This window comes from Nannospalax galili, unplaced genomic scaffold (genome assembly GCF_000622305.1).
Source record: "Nannospalax galili isolate Female #2095 unplaced genomic scaffold, S.galili_v1.0 scaffold886, whole genome shotgun sequence".
NCBI classification, from domain to species: Eukaryota; Metazoa; Chordata; class Mammalia; order Rodentia; family Spalacidae; genus Nannospalax; species Nannospalax galili.
The window spans coordinates 922,505-929,014 of NW_008355971.1; the positions used below are offsets into that span (position 1 = coordinate 922,505).

At 44.4% G+C, this 6,510-nt stretch overlaps 1 protein-coding gene across 1 annotated transcript in view; it reads right to left on the minus strand.

Annotated features, from left to right (window-relative positions):
• Positions 1-5,381, minus strand: part of LOC103750784 (WD repeat-containing protein 87-like) — a 32,740-nt gene extending 27,359 nt beyond the window's left edge. The window contains 6 exon segments of the mRNA XM_029556598.1: positions 1,965-2,108; positions 2,110-2,745; positions 2,747-3,155; positions 3,158-3,295; positions 3,298-3,385; positions 5,358-5,381. Coding sequence (XP_029412458.1) covers positions 1,965-2,108; positions 2,110-2,745; positions 2,747-3,155; positions 3,158-3,295; positions 3,298-3,385; positions 5,358-5,381 — 1,439 coding nt within the window.
• Between the last annotated feature and the right edge of the window lie 1,129 nt (positions 5,382-6,510).

Sequence of the window (6,510 nt, forward strand, 5' to 3'; positions counted from 1 at the left end):
TGCTGCATCAAAAAAAAGGAATAATATTTACAATTTGCTACTATGCATGAGTTGGTATGGTATTTACTGATGGTTCTTCTAATGGACAAGCAGCTTATGTGATTTATGGACAAAGTTATTCTTTTCAAACTTCCCCTGCTTCAGCACAGGTAGTGGAGCTTCGCGCTGTAGCTGCAGTGTTCCAGCTTCTGACCTCAACAGCCTTCAATCTCTATACAGATAGTCATTATGTAGCTGGCTATACCAGTCAGGGATTCCAACGTTTCTGTTTGCAATTGGGCATTGAGCATAAAACTGGGATACCATATAACCCACAAGAACAAGGTATAGTGGAAAGAGCTCATGGTGCTTTAAAAACACAATTACAAAAAATAAGAAAAGGGGAGTTATATCCCCAGACACCAAGTAATCTATTACATCATGCTCTTTTCATTTTAAGCTTTTTGAATTTGGATGAAAATGACCACTCTGCGGCAGACAGAATGTGGCATCCTCAGTCACAGGATACCTACGCCCAAGTCAGGTGGAAGGATCCTTTAACTGGACAATGGAATGGCCCCCAAGCACCAAGGCCACCAAGCTTCTCCTTCCACAGTGTGCAAAGCTGAGGTACCTGATATGCCACAAGTACAACCCTACTGTTACTACTTTGATGCTTGTTCAGTTTCCTCTCGTCTTTCTCAGGAAAGTAATTCATAGCACTCTGGGTTGGTTGTGAAAATTCAGTATGTGTGTCCTCACTTGGTACAGGAGCTAGGACAAGGGTGCTATGCATTGAAGGAAGCTTTACCTAGACTAACCATGTGATAATGGACCTGGTCTTCTCCAGGCAGCTGACACTTCTGGGAAGGATGGGTTGTCAAAAAATGTGCATTCCTCAGGCTCATGCACTGCTCAGGTTTTCACTAATTCTGATGCAGTGCAGAACCAGGAGAAATCTGTGATGGGGACCATTCAGTCTGATTCCCCTTCAGTTTTCTAGAAGACAGTGTATGAAGTTTCTATTGTGATAAGGCACCTTCTTGGCCATAGCTACGCCATGTTGGAATCCAGACTGAATCTAGCCTCTGTAAACTAAAAGGCAGTTGGCCCAGGGTGTGGGAACAGGTAGGTGCCACTCAGCTGCACCAGGCATGAGTTTGAAAATACATCGGCAGGCCTCTGGTTGCCTAGAGAACAGATCAGCATGTTCCTTTTAACTGCAGATTTATGGCTTTGGTGCTTCATGCTTGGCTTGGTTTTGCAGAATATTGTTAGAGGGACTTTCTACCCCTAAGCTATGGAAATGCTTGGAAGCTCAAACCTTTCCTCCCTGATGTGATTTTTCTGTATAAAAGCTTTCCCTAAAGACAGTTCAGGGCTGTACTTGGGACCTGAATGCACTCCGTTGTCCGGAGCTGCTAATCATTGAGCTGCAGCAGCCTCGTTTACTGAGTTTGTGTCATGCAAACCAGTACTTAACCTGCCCATTCAGGAGGAAGAAGTTTTCTGGAGAGCCTCACAATACCTGACCTTGAGGCATTAGTGGTAAACAAAAGGATCCAAGAAGCCTTTGATCTGACCACTCCCTGACCCTCAGATACAGGTGGGGAAATACAGCAATTGTAACTAATTGAGTTTCTGTATAAATAGACAGAACTGAAATAAATCGAGGCTGGCATTATTGACTGTGAGCCCTCCCAAGAAGTGTCTTTCCTGTCTTCTTTTATTTATTTCAATCCTCACTCCCCCTTTCAGGTACTGTCCGTTTTGGCCAGCTGGCACCGGCAAAGAACCACGTGTTTCAAGGAGTAATTGCAGAGAATTTCACTGACAGGCTGCAGGACAGTGTTGTCCCCTGAAAGCACAGCCTCTGTCAGGTTATTGACTGTGAGCCCTCCCAAGAAGTGTCTTTCCTGTCTTCTTTTATTTATTTCAATCCTCACTCCCCCTTTCAGGTACTGTCCGTTTTGGCCAGCTGGCACCGGCAAAGAACCACGTGTTTCAAGGAGTAATTGCAGAGAATTTCACTGACAGGCTGCAGGACAGTGTTGTCCCCTGAAAGCACAGCCTCTGTCAGGTGTATGAAGTTATTCTTGCCATGGGAACAGAGTAAGGGGATCTTGGAGACTTTCCAGGGTAGACAATGCCAGCACGGTCCTGGAGTGAACAGTCTTCTCTGTTCTGGTAGAACAGTGTTGGGAGAGGATTCTCACAATACCACTCTCATGCCCACAAAACATCAGTCCTTTTTGATTCTGGCCCAAATGGGACCTCAGATAAGCAGATAGGCATTTGACTTTATCTCTCTGGTTTTCTGTAGTACACAAAAGATACTTGGCTGTACAAGGAGAATGTGTTGCATCAAACACCAGCACCTCTGGGCTGCTTATTGCCACAAAGAGCTCCTCTCTCTCTGAGTCATAGGCCCAAGCCACACCATTATCTGTGGCAAGAAGAGGCCAGGTCACAACCAGGAGACCCCCTGTTACTAGGGATAAGAAGCAATAAGCCGTGGCACACAGGATCCGAGTCCAGTTATGGCCACAGTAAACCGTCTGGATCTTCTGAGGAGCAGAACCGCAGATACTGAAGAGACTGTAAAAGTGGGGCAGGTGGTGCAGTGAGAAACTGGAGGAACTCTGGCAGAAAAAAATGGTGCTATCAATAAACTGCAGTTGCTGCAGATTCTCATCAATGCTCAGCTGCCTCAGCAAGGTCCCAGAAGCAAGGTTCCACTCCCTCAAAACACCCTCACCACCTGAACAAAGTATAGGTCTCAGGCCGACTGTACACACTTATCACTGATAAGGAGTGGGCCTTGAAGCTGTGGAGGAAGTTACCCTCATCTGGACCCCAAGAATGGATCTCTCCACCCCTGTTTCCAGCATAGAAAGTGTTCTGGGGAACACAACTATAGGAGCAAGTGAGGAAGGAGCCACTGGCTGTGTCAGTGAACGTCTTCACTTCTTTAAGCTGGCCTTGACCTTGGTGGGTAAAGACCCTGACCATATTCTTACACAGAGCCAGCAAGAAGCCCAGGGAGGCATTCAGGGAAAGGCCCTGCATAAGCTCACAACCACTCATGGGCACAGTTTGACCCATCTGGAGGCCCTTGACCTCTGGTAAAATAAGCCAGGTAACCACAGCTCCCAAAGTGCCAGAAAAGAGTGTCCAGTTTCTGAATCATAGCAGAGGTAGCTGATGGATATGCCCAGAGATGTGAATGCCTGATGATGGTCTCCAAAAAGCCACAAGCACATGTCATCACAATAAGCAATTAACATGTGGTGGGAACCCACGTGGACCATTGTTTTAATGGTAGCACTTGAGCCATCATGGGAAATTTCATCTTCTTGATAATTCCTTTCCTCTTTGCATTTTTGTCCTGTATCCAAAGTACTGCCTAGAAGAGGATGAAAAACAGCCTGGTCAAAGGAACAGATCTCCCAGGATTGTACCATAGGGAAGGGCTTTACAATTTAGATCCCTGTTCCTTCTTGAGGACTAAGGAAAGAAGAGACACTTTGACTTTGGGAGTTTCCTAGTCCTACGCTTTGGGTATGTGGCAGAAGTCCCTGGTCAAGGATCTCTTGTTGGTCTTCAGTCTACTTTCTAAGAAATATGAATTGTTTGGGCCTGATAATTCAAAGTATAAAAGGGTCTCTATACCTGAGTCAAACAGGAACATGGAGATAAAATAAACTAATGTGCTGGGTGTGGTAGCACATGCCTATAATCTCAGCATTTAGGATGCTGAGGTAGGAGGATTTCAAGTTCAAGGACAGCCTGGACTACATACTGAGTTTAAAGCCAGCCTGGGTTACATAAGAAGACCCTGTCTCAATAAGTGAATGATTGAATGAATAAATAAAAAAACAAAAAATATGGGCTTATTCAGAGTCATCATTCTGAAATAAGGGCATTTTAGATATGGTACATGTAAACTGGATTATGACAGAAGAAGAAAGCTAGAATGAAGGGGATTTACCTGCATTTGTTTTTCATACTGTTCCATCCAGTTTAAGGAGATAAAATAGTTGGTATCGATGGAGTAGAAGTGGGACAAAAGGCTTGTTCTGTGAATGATGAGTCTCCTGGTAGAGTCCCAGGCCAGTCCTCAAGACAAGGGCATCATTCCTGAATTCTTCCTTGATCTGAGAAAGAATGCCTAGAACTGAGAGCTTCAGTCCCCACTTACTCATTGAGTAGATATTTATGAAGGGTTAGTGAACACTGGTTTGGTTTGTTTCTACCTAACCTGTTCTGCTGCTGGGAAGCATAACTGGGGAAGTCACCCCTCCCTTGTCGTCAGTTTGCAACAGTATCCTGTACTGATCAGAGCACCTTCTAGGCTTTCTCAACCAAGGTTCCAGGAGAAAAGTAAACCCTAATATCCTCTATGTAATGTCATCTAGACTGCTCCTAGTTAAGTAGTGTTAAGAAAATTGAGAAGCAGCTCTCAAAGCATTTCCTGTGCCCCTGGTTCAGACAAGGAAGCACAGTTTAGGAAGGTTGATTGGTTCTTTGTGATGCTGTGGTTTATTTTCAATACTAAGAATGGAACCTATATGCCACTGAGCCATGCCCCAGCCCCTCATTGGGGGTTCTAGGCAGGTGCTCTGCCACTGAGCCATGCCCCCAGCCCCTCACAGGTGAAGTCTATGCAAGTGCTCTATTCTTGAGACACACCTTCATTTTTGTTTTTCTTTTCTTTTTTTTTTTTTTTTTTTTTTGACACAGGGTCTCCCTGTAACCCCAGCTGGCCTGGAACTCACTATGTAGACCAGGCTGGCCTTGAACTCACAGAGAGCTGCCTGTCTCTGCCTCCCAAGTGCTGGGACTAAAGGCATGCACCACCATACCCCACTTACTTTTTATTTTACAAGAGTCTTACTAAATTAAGTTGCTTTGCATTCACTCTGTAAGTCAGCTAGACCTTGAATTTATGATCCTCCTGCCTTAGTTTCCTAAGTAGCTGGGATTACAGGCCTGTACTATACAGCATAGATAAAGCTGACAGGTTCTTGAAAGGTACTGGGGATATGATGGTGAGCAGAAGAAATATGGTATTGGTTCTTTATGAAAGTAAGAATCAGGCTGGAGAGATGGATCAGCAGTTAAGAGCACTGACTGCTCTTGCAGAGGACCCAGGTTTGATTCCCAGCACCCATATGGCAGTCAGTACACTCATACACATAAAATAAAAGATAATAAAAGGAATCTTGAGGCAAAAAAATGGGCTGTGGATATAAGTTAGTGGTAGAGCACTTGCCTGACATGTACAAGGCCCTGGATTTGATCCCCAGTACTGCAAAAAATCAATTCATAAATAAAACTCCTGGGCTTGGGGTGTACCTCAGGGGTAGAACACTTACGTAGCAGTCTTCAGCAATATACATGCATGCGTACACACACACACACACACACACACACACAGAGGAGTCCATGGGGAAAACAGAACATGAGCACATAACTAGCTGAATTTATCAAATAATAAGTGCTCATAAAGCCGGAACATAGTCCTGTGTGAGCTTGATGAAGGAAGCCAGCCCTGGCTAATATGCAGACCTGTCACAGTTGGGACAATTTTTCAGGGCCCCTGTCTATAATCAAAGAGCCAAACATTTTTTGTCTGTGTGTGGGGTGTGTGTGTGTGTCACATATATGCCGGTGGTTTCATGTATAAAGCATTCATTCATTGAACACTATCAAAACTGCACTGCAGAGGACTCTGCTGCCTATATTGTAACAATTCTTCTCCTTCTTCCTCCCACTCTTCCTGTGTCAATGAAACTATGGTTTTATTTAGGATTATGGTGGAACTAGAAATTCTGGCATTATAGGATAATTACTATGGCACTCTAAGGCTGGCCCAGTCCAGGACTCTCTGACCTTGCTTTAGCTACCTATTTGTTATAATTTGAAGGGTTACACTTGCAACTACAGTACTTAACTTAGATGGTAATTAACATACCAAGTGTCTTAGTTTGCCTTCAATTGCTGTGATAAAAACATTAACCAAAACCAACTTGGGAAGGAAAGGGTTTACGTGGTTTACAAACAAAGTCCATCATCAAGGGAATCCAAGGTAAGAACTCCGGGTGGGAACCTGGAGCACAGACTGTGGAGGAATGCTGTTTACTGGCTTGTTCCCCCTACCCATGCTCAGCCTGCTTTCTTATGTAATACAGGACCATCTGTACCAGGAGTGGCACCACCCACAGTGGGCTGGGTCCTCCCACACCATTCAACAATAAGAAAATGCCCCACAGCCATGCCCACAGGCCAATCTAACGGAGACAGTTCCTCAATTGATGTTCCCTCTAACCAGGTGTGTCAAGGTGACAAAGCTATCCAGAACACTAAGAAAGCCATTAAAGAAACAAAGAGAACATAAATCCTTGATGATGTGGCACATAGATGCCTTCTATTTATTAAACTCCTATAAGTCCATTTTCTGTTACTTATAGCACAAAGTGTTCCAATTGCCTTTGTTTGTTTGTCTGTCTGTTTTGAAACATGGTCTCA